This window comes from Rhincodon typus, chromosome 28, assembly GCF_021869965.1.
Source record: "Rhincodon typus isolate 14 chromosome 28, sRhiTyp1.1, whole genome shotgun sequence".
NCBI lineage: Eukaryota > Metazoa > Chordata > Chondrichthyes > Orectolobiformes > Rhincodontidae > Rhincodon > Rhincodon typus.
In genome coordinates this window covers 3,671,182-3,690,238 of record NC_063359.1, presented here as the reverse complement: position 1 = coordinate 3,690,238, position 19,057 = coordinate 3,671,182, and the positions used below count along the sequence as shown (strand labels likewise).

Here is a 19,057-nt window from a genome sequence, read left to right as displayed (position 1 = left end):
GAAATGAGTGAAACGGCAGGACTTATTTTTAAAAGCTGATTTGTAAATAAAGGAGCTGTAGTTAAGAATAGCTCAGTAATCTAAAACAATGTTATGAACTTTTGAAGCCATGGAGCATTGTCAAAGATGCTGTCTTCCAAAGGACACACTTTATCTAAGCTCTGTCTTCTCCGGTGAATGTAAAAACTCTCATGGCACTATTTCAGAGAGGAGGGACGTTATCCCTGGCTTCTGTTTCTGAGATGCAGTCACAGACTCAAGAGAGTTTTTGTGTTCACTGCCAATGTTTATCTACACAGCAGAGAGGCTACAGGAGGTAGTCAGCCTTGATTTAGAAACAGCAGGTCATGCACTCTGAATCTACCCAAATTCTTTGTTTGAAAGTGAATTAATGGTTGAGGCATTGCAACAAAAATAATTTAATTTCAGTAACACATGGCTCAGTTTTCAGTTCTCAATTGTTACTGATAAAGCTAGTGGAAGGATGTAATTTACTCGACTAGGGTTCAGTGAAGTTGGGCAGGACAAGGTCCATGTGGAATGTAAATATCCACAAAGACTGGTTGTGATTTAGACTGTTTCTGTGCTGTAACTATTGTCTAATTCTACGTAATACATAATTTTCTTTTGCCTTCAGTCTCTAGTGAATGCTTTTTCTTAGTATAAATAATGAAGACCATTACTGAAACAGAAACTGAACCTTCAATCTGAAGCAGGGAGGAAATGATCTTTATATTCCCAGCAATAGCTAGCGATGTGCTTTGCTTCTACATTTTTAGAAGCTCATTTACAAGATGTGGACATCACTGGCTAGGTCAGCATTTATAGCCCATTCCTAATTGCCCAGAGGGCAGTTAAGAGCCAACCACATTGCTGTGGGTCTGGAGTCACATGTAGGCCCAGACCAGGTAAAGATGGCAGTTTGCTTCCCTGAAGGGCATTAGTGAGTCAGGTGGGATTTTCTCAACAATCGACAATGGCTTCATGACCATCATTAGACTCTTAATTCGAGGTTTTTATTCAATTCAAATTCCACCATCTGCCATGGTAGGATTTGAACGCAAGTCCCCCAGAATATTAATAAAAACCGAAAACAGTTCTGAGGAAGGGTCACCGGACCCGAAACGTTAACTCTGATTTTTTCTTCACGGATGCTGCTGAGCTTTTCCAGCAACTTCTGTTTTTGTTCCCCCAGAACATTGTCTGGGTCCCTGAATTAGCACTCCAGCCATAACTCCATTAAGCCATTGCCTCCCCTCATAGGGGAAAAGTGACAGCTTGTAATTTTGTAAGCTAACCTCATAGGACAGGGGCTGCTAGATTCTGTGGATGGCCTGCATTGCCTCACCTTGAGTTACTGCTGTCTTATAAAGTTATTGCTGCCTTTACAAAAATACTCTGTCTGGATGTGGGCAACTTCACATCAATGATACCTATTGCCCTGAATGTAACTACTTATAAGGCTCCTTCAGAGAACAGTTGAGGTTGCAACCGTGTTGATGTCACATAATGGTCAGAATAAGACCACTCAGCCAGAGTATGGTCTACAATTTTGGGTGCCATATTGTAGGAAACGTGTATACACATTGGACAGAGTACAAAAGAGGTTTACAGGAATGGTTCCAGGCATGAGACCCTTCAATTGAGGAAGGATTGGAAAGATTAGGACTGTTCTCCTTGGAGAGAAGTAAGTTAAGAGGAGATCTGATAGAAGTTTTCAATATCATAAAAGGGTTGGCCTTAAAGAGGTTTATAAAATCATCAGGGGCATAGATAAGCTGAAGACCAAGGCACTACGCCCTAGGATGGGGGATTCAAAACTAAGGGGCATATGTTTAAGGTGAAAGGAGAAAGATTTAAAAGGGATCTGAGAAGCAACTTTTTTCACACAGAGGGTGGTACGTATGTGGAATGAACTGCCAGAGGAAGCGGTAGATGCAGGTACAGTTACAACATTTCAAACATGTTTGGACAGGTACGTGAATAGAAAAGGTTTAGAGGGATATGAGCCAAAAGCAGGCAAATGGGACTAGTTTAGTTTCGGAAACTTGGTCAGCATGGACGAGTTGGACTGAAGGGTCTGTTTCCGTGCTGTATGACTCTGAAAGGGCTGAATAGAGTAGATGGATGAAACTGAGATTGAGGACAGATTGGAAGTAATTTGCAAAAAAAAGAAGCTGTGATTTGAGAAAAAAACTTTTTCACAGAACAAGAACATGGTGGCTCAGTGGTTAGCACTGCTGCCTCACAGCACCAGGGACCTGGGTTCAATCCCAGCCTTGGCTGACTGTCTATGTGGAGTTTGCACATTCTCCCCATGTCTGCATGGGTTTCCTCCAGGTGCTCTGGTTTCCTCCCACAGTCTAAAGATGTGCGGATTAGCCATGGGAAATGCAGGGTTACAGGGATTGGATAGGAGGATGGGTCTGGGTGTGATTCTCTCTGGAATGTTGGTGTGGGCCAAATGGCCTGCCTCCATGCTGAAGGGTTTCTGTGAAAAGGTGATTCAGTTTTGGAATGCACTTTCTGCAAGTGTGGTGGAAGCAGGTTCAATAGGACATTGAGAGAAGCCTTTGGATGATTATTTAGATCGAAGCAATGTGCATGAGTCCAGGGAAATAGGTATGAGCTACACTAAAGTTAAATAGTCACTTTTATGAACACCATCTTCTTAGAATTGAATTGAATACTTAAAATACCCTGGGGGGATTTGAACATATGTTCCCTGACTGTATTGGTAACTTGTGAAATGCTATGAGATGACCACTTGACTATTGTACCAGAGTTTATGTTTCTCTGATAGTCACGTGGAGCATCTAGTGGAGGAAGTGTTGAATCAGACTCAAGGAATTTACACTGAGATGACCCCTTGCCTTTGGGTGTGTTTATGTCCATCATCAAAAATACTGCCTTCAAGGGAATTCTATATGTACAGGGGGCTGTTTGTTGAGTACAATATTAGATATCCAAATGATGTGATCTGACAGAAGTGCCAGAATGGTATTTAAGTCGAGAGTAACCCTAAGGATACTGAGAAGTGCTAAGTCTACTGGATCATCGGTGCAGGAAAATAGAGATCTCAGAAGAAAAAACCAGTAAAATTGGTGAATAAGGTGGCACAGTGGCTCAGTAGTTAGCACTGCTGCCTCACAGCACCAGGGACCTGGGTTTGATTCCACCCTCGGATGACTGTCTGTGTGGAGTTTGCACATTCTCCCCGTGTCTGCTTGGGTTTCCTCTGGGTGCTCTGGTTTCCTCCCAAGGTCCAAAGCTGTGCAGGTGAGGTGGATTGACTATGCTAAATTGCTCATAGTGTTCAGGGATGTGTAGATTAGGTGGGTTATCAGGGGATGGGTCTGGGTGGGATGCTCTGAGGGTTGGTGTGGACTTGTTTGGCCAAAGGGCCTGTTTCCACACTGTAGGAAAAAAAAAGGAGTCATACAGGCCTGACTCATCTTATATACTTCAAAAAGGAGGACCAGTATGACCAATATATTCATTTCCAAGTATTGCTGGTTCTTTATATTTTTTTTTTCCCTACTACCGTTTGAAAATACTGGTGGCTGACAGGGTAGGTGGCCCTTTCTTCCTAGTCATCTTCTGGTTTTATTGTCCTTTGGGATCTTTCACTTAGGTGACTTCGTCTACAGTTATCTTAATAAATCCTCCCCATTGCATGACTAAAATGTGGAGTGTTCAGAATATGACACAGAGAGGGTTGTACCGCAACTCACCTCTGGACCTGTTCAGCTGATAGTTTTGCTTTTGGATGATGTTTGTTCAGTTAGTGCTCTGGTATGTTGTTTGTATCCCAGTTTGTCACCTAAGCTTACGCTCCTGCCAATTAATGTGAACCTGTATGTGTGCAGAGGGATAGGACCAAGCAGACTTGGTGGAAAAAGTGAGGGGAGGGGTAGAATTCAGGACTGGCACAGGATGGAGGCATTAAGATAGCTGTCAGGATGCCTGGCACACACTGAACATTGTCCTGTACCAGCTATAGCCTCATTGAGTGAATGTCCTATCTGCCCATGTAAACTCCAGGACCTTGAGTTCGAAATTGCAAGGTGAAGTGAGCAATTGACAGTGCCCTCATTTACTTGAAGTCTGAAAACCTGGCAAGACTCAGACCTCTGTATCACTAGACCTCTGCTTCCTAGAATTGTAACAATCGGGGCATGAGTTGAGTTCAGTTGTGGGCAACAGGTGAGGCTATAAATGGTTGAAAATAACAGGCAGATTAGAAACTTGACATGATCCCAGGCATTCCAGGTTCACCAGAGCCTGTTCCTAGACAAATGGGCAACTCTTACAGTGCTATTGGGTCAATAGTTTCAATGAGCAAACAGGCAATTGTAGCTTTAACTGGGGATTAATAGCTAGGGTCTTTATGCAGTCCACCATTGATCAGTAAAACTAACAGTAAAGGGAAGCCTTTACACAGTAACACTCTGTAACTGCTGGTCTCCTCATGTGAAAGACACGTTTTCACAGCTTTTCCTCCGAGTGTGAGGTTTCAATGCTTAACAGGGGATTTCTAACATTTTGGAAATCATTGTACTTTCTCAGACTTTTCTGAGCTGTTGAGGAAACCTGGGGCAGCCGCTTTGCCACTGGTGAGGCCGGTCAGACACTGAGGCCTCTCGTTCTTACTGCACTGGCTGGATTTCCACAGCTACAGGGAGACAGTGACACACATACAGCAATCGAGGTGTCCTCAGAGATCCTGGAGCATTTGAAACTCAGAAGGGATTCCCACTCCATCGATAACTCTTGTGAGATTATCATGTGCAAGGTACCGAGGAAGTTTCCACGATTCCTTCATTCTGTGACAGTCAAATCGCCCACTGGTTTACATCGCACAGCACAAGCTGGTGTCTCCTTGGAGACGAGACCTACCCTCCAAGGGCCTGGTTAATGAGGCCTGTGACAAACCCCATCACTGAAGCAGAAGAGAGGCTGGAGCCTCATGATTACAAGGGTGACTGCGTTGCTGAAGATGTGATTCATACCTGGACAGATCCAGGGATGTGTGTACCAGGAGGAGGAACCTGCAGACTTCTCGACATCACCCTCTGGGGTGAAAGAGGATCCAGATGTGACCAAGGTTTCTACAGCTGGTTATCTGGCTTCCATACAGCCTTGTTTCAGCTGACCTGAGCGTGAGCAACCCTCTAGCACTGCAGTCAACCACACCCCTTGCTACCCTCACCCTCCCCTCCTCTAAATTAAATCATTCCCACCGTCAAAAACAGGAAGGCAGGTTGAATGGGTCATGGGCCTACTGCTCACTACCTTAGCGATCCCCAGGTCATGCCTGTTGAGTTTGGCAGCTGCTCTCTTCCTCCTACCCCATAGGGATCAGTAATCGCTCACTATCTCCAGCAGCACTTCCAAGTGAAGAGAGCTTTACATTGACCAGTATAGGAGGGGGCATCATTACATCTGATGTTTGTCCTGGGCTTAGGATGCTAATGTGTGGCTGAGTCCAACAGTCGTAACCAAGCTTGCTTTTGAAACAGAAAGGTTCCCGACTCACTGCTGCCCCCTGCCTTGCCACCCTCTATGCTACAAATGGGTCATTACAATAACATCCTGCTGAAGCCTTTGGAGGGAGAGAAATTTGAGTTATTTGCCTAGCCGCAGGAGCAACGACTACCTGCTTGATGGACAGCAGATTAATGTAATGTTGCTACTTCTGTAGGCTGGGAGGTCCTGAAGGATAAAATTTCAGGTCCACCCACGTACTTTCACAACCATACTGTAATTAGTGCCACCTAGTGCTGTGCTGCAGTAAGTGCTACCCACAAGTGAAACAGCTCAGTTTCTGGTAAATCAATGAAGCGTAGGTTGATACTGACAAAGACATCTGCCAGCACGTGCACAGATGGTGATAATTATACCATTCCAGCTCAATGAAACCTTCTGGTCTTCTGGCCGCTAACCACTCCCCCTGTGAAAAAGCTGCTGTCTTCATGATAGGGCCTTCTGGGTGTGTCTGTGCCACTGGCACTGCCTCCCACCCCTCAGCGCTGGCCACGTCCCTTGCTTCATGACTTGCCACTTGGTTCAGGAACAGGGCAACAAGGGGGCTGGTGTGTGAGAGATCGAAGTCTTTTTCCGAGTGTGCTTCCAGGTCAGCGGTTTATTTTGATTCATTTCAGGGCCATGTCCAGCTGGGATGTTTTCACAGTAGAGTACGGCAAATGTAATAAATTACATGCTGACAAGGTCAATTCTGCTATACCATCATGTTCACCAATCTCAGTGAGCCAATGCTTGGGAGTTAGACTGCAAGGTTGTGCTTCTGTGCATTGTTGCACGGAAGGTCCTAAAATTATTGACCTCAATATTGAGTCTAGAACGCTGCAGTGTTCCCAAATGGAAAATGAGATGCTATTCTTCCAGCTTGTGCTGAGTTTCGCTCGAGGGAAGGTAGGTGTTCAGCAAAGTGGTCACCCAATCTTTGTTTCACCTCCCCGGTGTAGAGGAGCCAACATCGTGAGCAGCAAACGCAGTAGACTAGATTCAGTGAAGTGCAGATAAATCGCTGCTTCACCTGGAAGGTGTGTCTGGGATCTTGGATAGTGAGGGGGGGAAGCGGTAAATTGGCAGTTGTTGCATCTTCTGTGATTGCACAGGGGTGTCGGGGTCGGTGGGGGGGGGGGGGGAAGGTGGGGTTGTTGTTGGGAGTGAATGTGGACCAAGATGTCCCAGACGGAATGGTCCCTGTGGAAGGCTGACAAGGGAGGGGAGGGCAATATGTGTTTAGGTGGCATCCCGATGGAAGTGGAAGAAATGGCAGCTAATGATCCTCTGGTTGTGGATGTTGGTGGCGTTGTGAGAAAGGACCATGGGAGCCTATTGTGATTGTGGGAGGGAAGAGAGGGTTTGAGAGCTGAAGTGTGAGAGATGGTTCAGACGGGGCTGAGGGTCCTATCAACTATGGTGCTGGGCAATCCTCAGTTGAAGAATAAGGTGGACATTTTAGACGTCCCTTTGTTTAAGTTGTCATCATTAGAACAGATGCACAGAGATGGAGGAACTGGGAAAATGGAGTAGAATCTTTGTAGGAAACAGGGTGTGCAGATGTGTACGCAAGGTAACCATGTGAGCTTATGCATTTATATTGGATATTGGTGTCCTGTCTATTGCCAGAAATGGAAACAGAGATGTCAAGAGAGGGAATGGAGGAGTCGGAGATGGGCCAGGTGAAGGTGAAAGCAGGGTGGAAATTGGAAGTGAAATTGACAAAATCTTCCAATCTTATGACTATACCACTGAGAAAGACAAGGACAGCATACATGTGGGGACAACACTAGTTTTTGTCCAAACTACTTGCCCTCCAGACAAGAATTTGTGTTGCTGTCACTGTCATTGAGTTGAAATCCGAGAACTCCCTTTCTAACAGCATTGTACCTGTGCCACATGAACTGCAGTAGTTCCAGGAAGCAGCCCACCACTTTCGTAAGAACAATTAAAAATGAGCAACAGAGATGGTAAGAACTGCTGATGCTGGAGTCAGAGATAACACAGGGTGGAACTGGAGGAACACAGCGGGCCAGGCAGCATCAGAAAAACAGGAAAGCTGATGTTTCGGGTTGGGACCCTTCTCCAGAAATGGGGAGGGGGAAGGGAGCTCTGAAATAAATAGAGAGGAGGGGTGGGGCTGGGGAAGGTAGATGGGATGGTGATAGGTCAATGCATGTAGGGAGTGGTGGGATTGATCAATGAGGTGGGAGGGGTGGACAGGTGGGAGAGAAGATGGGCAGGTATGTCAGGTCAAGGAGGCGGGGATGAGAGGGAGGGTTGGTCATGGGATGAGGCCAGGGGTGGGGAGATTATGAAACTGGTAAAGTCCACATTGAGACCATTGGGCTGTAGGCTCCCAAGGCAGAATATGAGGTGCTGTTCCTCCAGTTTCCAGGTGGTGTCATTGTACACTGGAGGAGGCCCAGGATGGACATGTTACCCAGGGAGTGGGAGTTGAAATAGTTCGTGACTGGAAGGTGTTGTTTGTCACGAACAGAGCACAGGTGCTCTACAAAGCGATCTCCGAGCCTCCGCTTGGTCTCACTGATGTAGAGGAGGCCACATCGGGAGCAGCAGATGCAATAGACCACATTGACGGATGTGCAGATGAACCTCTGTCTGATATGAAAGCTTTGTTTGGTGCCTGGGATGGGAGTGAGGGGGGAGGTGTAGGGGCAGGTGTAGCACCTCCTGCGGTTGCAGGGAAAGGTGCCGGGGGTGGTGGGGCTAGTGGGGAGTGTGGAGCGGACGATGGAGTCGCAGAGAGAGTGGTCCCTATGAAAGGCAGATAGAGGTGATAGGCAGATAGAATATATTCTTTGTAGTGGGGTCAGATTGCAGGTAGCGGAAGTGGTGGAGAATGATGCGTTGAATCCGGAGGTTAATGGGGTGATATGTGAGGACAAGGGGGATTCTGTCTTTGTTTTTGTTGCAGGGAGGGGCTGTGAGGGCAGAGGTGCGGGAAACGTAAAAGATGCGGTCGTGAGCATTTTCGATCATCGGAAGGGAGGAAGTTGCGGTCCTTGAAATAAGAGGACATCTGGGATGTCCAGGAGTGGAACGCCTCATCTTGGGAGCAGATGCGGCGGAGGCAGAGGAATTGGGAGTAGGGGATCGCATTCTTGCAGGAAGGTGGGTGAGAGAAGGTGTAGTCTAGGTAGTTGTGGGAGTCAGTGGGCTTGAAATAGATGTCGGTTTTGAGGCTGACCCTCATAGCATCCCACCCAGATGTATCCCCCTATAACCCACTCATCCCTGAACACTATGGGCAATTTAGCGTGGCCAATTCACGTAGCCTATACATCTTTGGACTGTGGGAGGAAACCAGAGCACCCGGAGGACACCCACGCAGACACGGGGAGAATGTGCAAACTCCACACAAACAGTTGCCTGAGGATTGAACTGAAACCAGGACCCTGGTGCTGTGAGGCAGCAGTGCTAACCTCTGAGCCACCATTCCACTCCAGTTATTGGCAATATGCTGAACATGTTAATGTTGTATCAATTGTAGCAATGTTGATAGCTTATTTTAAATAAGCTTATCTTAAATACTTAAAAACTTATCTTAAATAAGTGGAGTGGCTAAATTAAAAGGCAGGAATATCAACGCTTTCACATTACTCGCTAACATCCGCTATAATGAACTGTAGGCTGTGCAGACTGAGCAATGGCCTGGCCAACTCTCCTTCGTTCATGAAGATTGTGATCTCTTGCTCTCCTGTGACTATGGTGTTTTGCGATTAGCAAATTGCATACTTCCAGCTGAGATTGGTCACAGTTTGTGATTGAAAATCTCACAGGTAGAATTTGAACACAGCAAAGAAGTTGGAGAGGGGGCTCGGTAGGAATTTGAAATGCAGAGCGGAATAGTTTAATGCAGACTACAAAAGATGTCTTGAGCAATTTTTAATTTAAAGAATATCCACAAATGGTTACATTCGAAGGGGCATAGTATTAACTCAAAACATCTATCAAAGAGTACTTTCACCCTCTTTGCAATTCCAAGTTATGAAGTCAGATTACTGTTTGAACAGATCCCAATGCCACAAGTAGAAATAAGCAGATGTGTCAGAATCAATCACAGTAAATGTTTATCTCATTGAGGTTTATTCATGTCAGGTTGATTCACTAATCCAAAATTAGGATACCCCCTTCTCTCTGGCTTTGGCCCTGGCTGTTATGTACATCTTGCCACGTTATTGGAGCAATAGTCTGAGATGTTCAAGAGGCAGGTGTCATATAAACATAGAAACAAGAGTTGGCCTTTCACACCTTGAATCCGTTCTGTCGTATAATTTAATTGCATGGACACTGATTTCAAAAACATGAGCGAGAAAAGAGGTACTGATAGTTTGACCTTTGTTAAATATTTTGGAGATTAATGCAGGGAAGGCTGTTAGATTGGATATTGGTTGGAGGTCAGAAATCATGTGATCAGATCTCCAGAAATACAGGTGACTGGAGTTACTATCCTTGCTGAAGGGGTGATGGACCAATTTGCATTGTCCTTTGAAGTTTAGTGTTAATGCAGCATGCACTGGCAACAGGGCACTGAGAGTAAACAGTGACTTGTGTAGGTTCACGTGCTGAAGTATTGACGCTGCCCAAGTGGATAATGTTTCCTGATCCCAAGGAGAAACATTTCAGCTACAGCCTGGTAAGTGTGGCAGCTTCATTTCATGACTCTGTTACTGTGGTGTGCATCACCTGGGACTCAGAAGGATGCCTGTGTGCCTCTGCATTTGACGGCTGTTACCCACTCACTGCTCATTGCAGGGAAATGGAAAACCCAACTGCAGTTTTAGAAAGCATTTAAAATCAGTGCATGGACGGGCATGGAGGATATAAAATGAACCCAATGAGACAGTGCCTCCTCCACTATGGCTCCATTTTGAAACTTGAAATTTGTTGCAACCTGTCACTGGGAGCAGGGGCTGGGTGGTGGGGGTGTTGAGGGATCGCAGGGGTTAGGTGGTGGGGGGGTGTTGAGGGATCTATAAGAGCAGAGGGCACAGGAGAGAGGAACTGTGAGAGTGTTGGGGAAAGGTGTAGAGCTACTCAGCGGCCCTTGCTGTCTCTGAGCTCCTGACCCCTTTGCATTTTGAGGTGAAGCAAGTCAGTGAGCAAGTTGTAAAGTCCCCCAAGGTCAGCTCCAGCTTGAACAAACTAATACACATTTCTGGGAAAATGCTGAAGCCTTTCTTTGTCCATAACTCTGCCGGAATTGCCTTATTAAGAAATTCTGACCCAATATAACCCTTTGATAACCGGACACCCAGTATATAAACAGATTGAATAACTCAAAGCCCTTTACCAATTACAGAAATGAGAATCTGCAGGAATCCATAAAGTGTTTGATACATCAGACTCCAAGCATATCCCAACAACAACTTCTGTTTATATAGCACTTTAGCACTGCAAAATATTCCAAGTTTTTTGCAAGGAGTGCTGTCAGACATAAATTGATGTCAGAGAAACATTGGAAATAGGTGCAGGAGTAGGCCATTCAGATCTTTGAGCCTGTACCACCATTCAATATGATCATGCAATTTCAGGATCCCTCTCCCCGCTTTCTCTCCACATCCTTTGATCCCTTTAGCTGGAAGGGCCACGTCCAGCTCCCTCTTGAAAATATCTAACGAACTGGCCTCAGCAGCTTTCTGTGGGAGAGAATTCCACAGATTCACAGCTCTCCGAGTGAAGAAATTCTTCCTCATCTCACTCCTGAATGGCTTACCCCTTATTCTTAGACTACGGCCCCTACTTCTGGACTTCCTCAATATTGGAAACAGCATCTAGCCTGTCCAATCCCATCAAGATTTTTTACGTTTCTATGAGATTTCTGCCCCTCCTGTCCCAATAGAGTCATAGAGCTGTACAGCATGGAAACAAACCCTTTGGTCCAATTCATCCGTGCCAATCAGATATCCTAAATTAATGTAGTCTCATTTGCCAGCATTTGGCCCATATCCATTTAAACCTTCCTATTCATGTACCCATCAGGATGCCTATTAAATGTTGTAATTATACCAGCCCTCATCACTTCCTTTGGCAGCTTGTTCCATAGATGCCCTGCCCTCTGCTTGAAAATGTTGCCCCTTAGGTCACATTTAAATCTTTCGCCTCTCACCATAAACTTATGCCCTCTAGTTTTGGACTCCCCCACCCCAGAGAAAAGACCTTGTCTATTTACCCTATCCATGCCCCTCATGATTTTATAAACCTCTATAACGCCACCCCTCAGCCTCTGACACTCGAGGGAAAATAGCCCCAGCCAACTCAGCCTCTCCCTATAGCTCAAACCCTCCAATCCTGGCAACACCCTTGTAAATCTTTTCTAAACCTTTCAAGTTTCACAACATCCTTCCTATAGCAGGGAGACCAGAATTGCATACAGTATTCCAAAAGTGGCCTACCATGTGCTGTAGAGCCACAACATGACCTCCCAACTCCTATGCTCAATGCACTGACCAATAGAAGCAAGCATACCAAACGCCTTCCTCACTATCCCATCTACCTGCGACTCCACTTTCATGGAACTATGAACCTGCACTCCAAGGTCTCTTTGCTCAGCTACACCCCCCAGGACCTTACCATTAAGTGTATAAGTCCTGCCCTGGATTGCCTTTCCAAAACGCAGCACCTCACATTTATCTAAACTAAACTCAGTCTGCCACTCCTCGGCCCATTGGCCCATCTGATCAAGATCCTGTTGTACTCTGAGGTAACATTCTTTGCTGTCCATTACACCTCCCATTTTGGTGTCATCTGCAAACTTACTAACCATACCTCCTATATTCATATCCAAATCATTTATATAAATGACAAAAAGCAGTGGACCCAGCACCAATCCTTGTGGCACACCGCTGATCACAAGCCTCCAGTCTGAAAAGCAACCCCCCTCCACCACCTTCTGTCTTCTACCTTCGAGCCAGTTCTGTATCCAAATCATTCTTCTAAATTCCAGCGAATACAAGCCCAATTGAGCCTGTCTTTCTTTATATGTCAGTCCTGCCATCCAGGGAATCAGTATCTCATGTTGAATCACATAAGGAGATATTAAGAAGGTGGTCAAAGAGATTGGTTTTAAGGAGCGTTCTAAAGGAAGGAATTGAGTTGGAGAGGCAGTATCACATCCCAACAACTAACAGCATGGTACCAATGAAGGAGTTCAGGAAGGGGAGGCAATGGCCTAGTGGTATTATCACTCAAATATTAACACAAGAGACCCCAGTAATGATCCCGCCATGGTAGATGGTGGAATTTAGATTCAATTAAAATCTGGAATTAAGAGTCTGATGACGACCATGTTGATTGTTAGAAAAACCCATCTGGTTCACTAATATCCTTTAGGGAGGGAAACTGACATTCTTACGTGGTCCTGCCTACATGTGACTCCAGACCCACAGCAACGTGACTGACTCTTAACTGCCCTCTGGGCAATATGTGCTTGCCTAGCCAGTGACACCCACATCCCATGAATGAATAGAAAAAAGAAATCAGGGGTAGGCAATCTTCTGTTATACGATCTTGTTAAAAATATATCATGGTAAAATCCACCCAAAACCTGGAAAACAATCTTATTTAAATTTCTCATTAAGCTCCAAATGCAATTCCAAGCAATCCCATTCAATCATCAGTATACACTAGTACAATGTTTGGCATTTGACCCCATTCCTCTTCCTCCTCAGTTAGTTTTTAACTGGGAGGTAACACGTTTTTCTCGAAGTATCCGGGATTGGTGATATTTCCTGGTGGATTGTAGACTGCCACCACCATGAACATACCCTTCCCATCTGTAGCACAGCCAGCACCCATCTCACGTGATTCCTTCCACACCATCTGGGTGAAGTGGCCTAGTTTCAACACAAAAAGAAAATCTTGCATTTTTATAGTGCCTTTTACAACCGCAAGATTCATAAAGCGCTTTACAGCCACCACAGTACCCTTGGAAATATCATCCTTGTGTAGTGTGGGAAGTGTAATAGCCAATTAGGCAGAGCAAACTCCCACAGCTTTATAATGTTGGCCAATAAATCTGTTTTAATGGTGTTGGTTGACAGATAAATATCAGGACATCAGGGAGAACTGTCTTCCCATTCTTTGAATCTTTTATGCTCACCTGAGAGGGCAAATGGGAACTTGATTTAACATGCCCTGTCAAAGATATTTTACCCAACACTCTCCTCAGTAAGGCAGTAGGACTGTCAGCCTAGGGTCTATGCTTCCATAACTGAAAGGGCATTTGTACAGACATCATGTATGAGAATATCAGATGTGGCTAGGTTGCCCCATAGGATGGTGTAGTTACACAAAACTCAGCATTAGAGTTCACAAGTGAGTAATGGCCACTGCGTGTGCCAACAGAAAGTGCATTGTACACTTGGAACCTGATCCCAGCAAAAGTTAACTTGCTTGGGCTTCCTTATTTCACAGTTTCATCCCAGCAGTGTAATCTTTCCCCTTGTTTTCATGCATTCAACTAAATGACTTGTAAACACCATCCAAATAGTGTCTCCCTGAAAATATTCCCAACATGGATCATTCAGTTTTTAAAAAAAGTGTTCAAGTGATTTGTGTGCCTCTGGCTAGGCCAGAACTAATTGCACATTCCCAATTTTCATTGATAAGATGATGGTGAATTGTGTTTATGAATTGCTGCAGTCTATTTGGTTTAGGTACACCCACAGAGCTTTCAGAGATAGAATGCAAATTAAATAAATTTACTGTAGAAAATGATATTTGGGAATACAGTCTGAGTTCGTTTGAAACATGATGTTGGCTAATGTAGCATGATTGGAGGAATAGCTGAATTTATGTCTACGGTTCCTAAAACTCTCCACCACTGTAGATTTCTTTACACCATGCTTGAGTTTATTGTAGACCAAGTCTTTCAGTAGAAAAGGAAGTGACCTGTTCCACTGAAACAAATCTGTGAATGAGCTATTCTATTACTCTCATTTTCCAAATACAAACAGAAATCACAGGAGAAACTCAGTAAGTCTGGCAGCATCTGTGTAAAGAGAAACAAAGTTAACGTTAACTGATATAACATCTTCAGAACTGAAGAACAGTCAAAGCAGACTTGAAGTGTTAACTCTGTTGCTGTTTCCGCAGACGCTGCCAGACTTTGCTCTGTTTCTCTCGCATTTCATGCTTTTATTTCAGATTTCCAGCATCCACAGTATTTCTGTTTGTTTCAGTCTCACTTCTCCATATCTTTTCTCACAACCCGAAAGCTTTTTCTCTTTCAAGTTGTCTACTTCCCTTTTCGAAGTTGTGACTGAATCTGCTTCCACTGCCTTCCCAGACAATGTACTCCAATTTACAACATCTTGCCCTGTTACCTTCATTGCACCCCTGCCTTTTTGTGCCAATGACCTGTTGTTTGGTCTTTGGTTGCTGACCCACTTGCCAGTGGTAAAAAGTTTCTCTTAATTATATCTTCAATTTTGAGCACATCTATTAAGAACATAAGAAATAGAAGCAGGAATAGGCCATGCCCTGCTCCACCATTCAATAAGATCATGGCTGATCTTTTCATGGACTCAGCTCCCTTTACCCACCCACTCACCATAATCCTTAATTCCTTTACTGTTCAAAAATCTATCTTTGCCTTAAAAGCATTCAGTGAGGTAGCCTCACTGCTTCACTGGGCAGGGAATTCCACAGATTCACAATCATTTGGGTGAAGAAGTTCCTCCTCAGCTCAGTCCTAAATCTGCTCCCCCTTATTTTGTGGCTATGCTCCTAGTTAAAATACTTTACAGCTACTGCAGTACCCTTTGAAGTACCATCATTGTACAGTGTGCAAAATGTAATAGCCAATTAGACAGAGCAAACTCCCACAGCTTTATAATGTTGACTAATAAATCTGCTTTAACTAAATCTCCCCAGACTCCTTTCCTCCAAAGAGAACTATTCCAAATCACTGAATTCACAGAATAATGGCACAGAAAAAGGCCATTCAGCCCAGTTAGGATGATCTAGTTTCTCTTGTTGATAGGAATTGATTGCTATGATTAGTCAACAACTGCATTATCACTGTGCCATGTGATTACCAGAGTGATAGCAGATGAACAGTTGGAACCTAACAACGCCTTGTGTTCCTCTGCATATTTCCAACTGCTGACCACTCACCATACCTTGTGGTGTTACTACATATTTGTCCAATTAGAAATACTTGGGAGAAATCTAAAGTAAAACAGCACCAATTTATTTCCTCACTGTATTATTTGGATATGACTCTCCTATTGTTACCGTGGCACTTACATTGAAATGAGAAGGTAATTCAGCTTTGTCGAATTTCTTTTGCGAATCAGTCACAGATTTGTACCTCAGATTCATTTACTTATTTTTGGTTCGTATCCCTTTATATCATAGCCTAATTAAAAACCTCTAAATTGCAGTCTTGAAAGTTCCAATTGACCCAGCATTCACAGCCTTTGGTGTATAAAATGCTTTGAGCTTGCACTCACACTCTTCAGTTTGGAGATTGCATCCCCATATTCCTTATTCCCTCACTACAGGAAGTAGTTTCTCCATTGAATCCTTTTTTTTCCGTTGAAACATCTTATGTCTTAACATTCTAGACCCAAGGAACTACAAGCCACGTTCATGCTCCTCCTTGGTGAGTGTTTTTACTCTGCCGCTTTAATCCCAACCTTTGATCCCTTCTAAGTGTGTCCACGCTGGAAGAGTAAATGCAGTGGCCGGCCTATACTTCAGTAGGATTGAAGAGAGAGGAGTGTTACTTGTTGAAAATAGCCTTGATAGTACACCAGCAACAGGCTTTTCACACCTTAGCGCACTGATGTCCATTTACCATGGCCACTGTTGGATGGGCTATGTCTGAGGTCACCTTGAGGCAGTAACCATATTCATGCTGACTACAGTCAGAGCTCTTCTGCCTGCACCCCTGGACTGTAGACCAGGCGGCAACAGTGAGGTCTACGACATGACTTGCTTAGTCCAATTGCTGAGCAGACTGAAGCACAGATCTTCTGCGGTCTCAGCTCTTGTAGATGATACATTTTGGTAGCAAAAACAGGAAGACAGATTATGATCTGAATGGTGATAAATTGGGAAAGGGGGAGGTGCAGCAAGATCTCGGTGAGCTTGTATATCAGTCACTGAAAATAAAAATCTAGGTGCAGCAGGCAAATGATATGTTGGCTTTTATAGTGAGAGGATTTGAGTTCAGGAGCAGAAGTATTTTACTGCAATTGTATAGGGCCTTGGTGGGAGTGTACTGGAGTATTGTGTGCAGTTTTGGTCTCTATCTGAGAAAGGATGTTCTGTCTAAGGAGGCAGTGCAGCAAAAGTTTACAAGACTGATTCTTGGAAGGCAGGACTGATATATGACGAGAGGTTGGGTTGGTCAGGACCATAGTCACTGGAGTTTGGGAAAATGAGGGGGGATCTCATAGAAATCTATAAAATTCGAACAGGACTAGACAGGATAAATACAGGAGGTATGTTCCTAATGACTGGGGAGTCCAGAACCAGGGGCCACAGCTTAAGGATATAGTGTAGGCCATTTAGGACTGAGATGAAGAAAAATTTCTTCACCCAGTGAGCGGTAGAATTCTCTGCCATAGAAAGTGATTGAGGCCAAAATATTGAAGTTTCAAGAAGGAGTTAGATATAGTTCTCAGTGCTAAAGGGATCAAGGGGTAATGGAAGAAACTGGAAACAGGGGACTGAGTTAGATGATCAGCCATGATCACATTGAATGGTAGAGCAAGTTCGAAGGGCCGAATGGCCTACTGCTGCTCCTATTTTCTATGATTCAATGTTTCTATATGCCCGTTGGTTTTAAGGCCTGTGACTGTGGGAGACAGTACTGTTTATATCTGTAAGGTTGCAGCTGCAGAGTGGATTGGGGTGTCAATAATACTGGAATTGTCACCTTGTCACGGTGCACTGTGGTGCCAATGTCTGTGGGGTTGTCACCAAGTTCAGGGCAGACCTCAGTGCACAGAAGACTTTGTATGTGACTGCACAGGATAGGGTTCATTGTTTGTTCTATAAAATGCAATAGAGGTTCATTACTTTGAGTCAGCCTGGGCTCTGTCCATAGCATGGGGCATGAACATCACATACTCTACTGTTACGTTTGTGCAGGACTTTACAGAAGTGTTGGATCTGTTGGGTACTGAGCAAAACATTAACGTTCATCTTTCTCGGTCATTACATGGTGCTTGACATACCTTATATTTTATTATTTTCATATAGTATAGATTTTATTATGCCTGAATATTTTTGCTCCTCTATCTCTTCAGCTGCCTTTCTCTCAAATAACTCTGTAATGATCTCACATGACTCTGCCTCTATGTGTTAATTTGTCCATGGGATGTGGGCTTCACTAGCTGGGGTAGCATTTATTATTCACCTCTAATTGTCCTTGAGAAAGCGTTGGTGAGCTACCTTCTTGAATTATTGCAGTCACCTGCAGTGACATTGAATAGGGAGATCGAGTACTTTGATCCAAAAGTGATGACTGAATGACATCCAAATGAAGGTGTTCTTGTGACTTGGAGAAGAATGGTCAGGTAGTTGCATTTTATCTGTGTCACTGCCTCTCTGCAACATAACCAGTGCATGAATTTGTGATATGTTGCAAAATTTGAGCATTTTGTTTAACTGTCCTATTTATTGGGGAAATATAAATAAAGCTGGTTCAATAGCAGTTAATCTTACTCAGTGCAATGGACAGCACATCTGCCTCTCTTCCTCTCGCTTGCTGTCTACCTCTGCCTTTCTTATTGTGCGGTACTGTCTCAAATACCTTGTTTTTCCCGTTGACTCTCTTTCTCTCACCTGTTCCACTCTTAAAACCAGGAGAACTGAAGTTGTATTTCTTGATTTCGTTGTACCAGGATTCACTCACTTCAGTTCCTAAAACAAAACAAAGACATTTATGATAGGATTTGAAAGGGTAGATAGAGAGCAGGGTTTCCATTTGTGGGGAAAATCAAATCAAATCTATAAATCCTGGTTATAAATTTAAGATAGTAAATCCAATAACGATCAGGGTTTTAACTTTTGATGTAGATTTTATTGTCATGTGTACTCAAATACAAAGGCACAGGAGCGCAGTGAAAAGTGTATAATGTTGCCACACAAGGCATCATCTTAGGTACATGTACCTAGCTACAGAATCTTAAGAAAGAAAGAGCAAAGTTGAAAGTTAAACATTGCAGTAATTATAGTACAGTGACACTTTCTTAGTTTTAAGTAGAACATAAAGAAATAAAGCCAGAAGTTCAGCTTTTTTACCCCAGAGAATGGTGAGGATCTGGAACTTACCATCACAAGGAGTGGATGTATTTAAGGGGAAACTAGATAAATGCAGAGGGAGAAAGTAATAGAATATTACGATCGTTTCAGAGATAGTAGAAACTGCAGATGCTGGAGAATATGAGGTGACAAGGTGTAGAGCTGGATGAACACAGCAGGCCAAGCAGCATCAGAGGAGCAGGAAAGCTGACGTTTCGGGCCTAGACCCTTCTTCAGAAATTTC

At 44.1% G+C, this 19,057-nt stretch overlaps 1 protein-coding gene across 1 annotated transcript in view; it reads right to left on the bottom strand.

Moving 5' to 3' along the window:
* Positions 1-12,953: 12,953 nt before the first annotated feature.
* glipr2 (GLI pathogenesis-related 2) overlaps positions 12,954-19,057 on the bottom strand; it is a 46,196-nt gene continuing 40,092 nt past the window's right edge. The window contains exons 10-11 of the mRNA XM_020529682.2: positions 18,355-18,432; positions 12,954-13,388 (exon numbers count right to left, since the gene is read on the bottom strand). Coding sequence (XP_020385271.1) covers positions 13,231-13,388; positions 18,355-18,432 — 236 coding nt within the window. The 3' untranslated portion in view covers positions 12,954-13,230. The remainder of the gene's footprint in view (positions 13,389-18,354; positions 18,433-19,057) is intronic.